This window comes from Empidonax traillii, unplaced genomic scaffold, assembly GCF_003031625.1.
Source record: "Empidonax traillii isolate 1590-97213 ecotype Southwest subspecies unplaced genomic scaffold, ASM303162v1 scaffold4034:size10292, whole genome shotgun sequence".
NCBI lineage: Eukaryota > Metazoa > Chordata > Aves > Passeriformes > Tyrannidae > Empidonax > Empidonax traillii.
The window spans coordinates 313-1,194 of NW_020959227.1; the positions used below are offsets into that span (position 1 = coordinate 313).

General features: G+C 62.2%; 1 protein-coding gene across 1 annotated transcript in view; it reads left to right on the top strand.

Annotated features, from left to right (window-relative positions):
• Positions 1 to 360: 360 nt before the first annotated feature.
• Positions 361 to 882, top strand: part of LOC114072800 (annexin A4-like) — a gene marked incomplete at its 5' end in the record, with an annotated part of 4,052 nt that continues 3,530 nt past the window's right edge. The window contains one exon of the mRNA XM_027910644.1: positions 361 to 466. Within this exon, the coding sequence (XP_027766445.1) occupies positions 361 to 466 (106 nt within the window). The remainder of the gene's footprint in view (positions 467 to 882) is intronic.

Below are 882 nucleotides of genomic sequence, written 5' to 3' on the forward strand. Positions count from 1 at the left end.
CCAGGGAACAGGAACAGGAGGAGAGGGAACGGCCTCAAGCTGTGCCAGGGGAGGGACAGGTTGGATATTGGAGAAATTCCTTCCTGGAAAGGGTTGTCCAGCCCTGGGCAGGGGTGGAGTCCCCATCCCTGGGGGGATTTCACAGCCCTGTGGATGTGGCCCTTGGGGACATGGTCAGTGGTGGCCTTGGCAGTGCCAGGGGTGAGGTTGGACTCGATGACCTTAGAGGGCTTTTCCAAGCCAAACCATTCCATGAGTCTGTGGAGTGCAGGGCCCTGAGCACAGTTACGTCCTTACCCAGCTTGCAGTGGCCCAGGCCAGGGACAGGCAGGGTGTGGGTGCTGGAGCTGTTGCTGACAGCCCTGCTCTGTGTGTGCCCTGGCCAGAATACGGCTCCACCCTCGAGGACGACATCGTGTCAGACACATCTTCCATGTTCCGGAGGGTCCTCGTGTCCCTCGCCACGGTGAGTCCAGGCTGGGGCAGAGGGTGGACCTGCTGCTGAGCAGCTCTCCCTCAGGGTGAGGGGACTGCACTTCGAGTCCACCAGCAGCAAATTCACAGATGACAAGTTGGGGGGGAGTGTCGATCAGCTGGAGGGCTCTACAGAGGGACCTGGACAGGCTGGATCCATGGGCTGATTCCAACGGGATGAGGTTCAACCAGGCCAAGTGCTGGTCCTGCCCCTTTGGTCACAACAACCCCCACGGGCTGGGGACAGAGTGGGGGGACAGAAAGGGACCTGGGGGGACTGACTGACAGCAGCTGAACGTGAGCCAGGGGTGCCCAGGGGGGCGAGAGGCCGATGGATCCCGGCCTGGCTCAGGAACAGGGTGGCAGCAGGAGCAGGGCAGGGATTGTGCCCCTGGACTGGGCACTGGG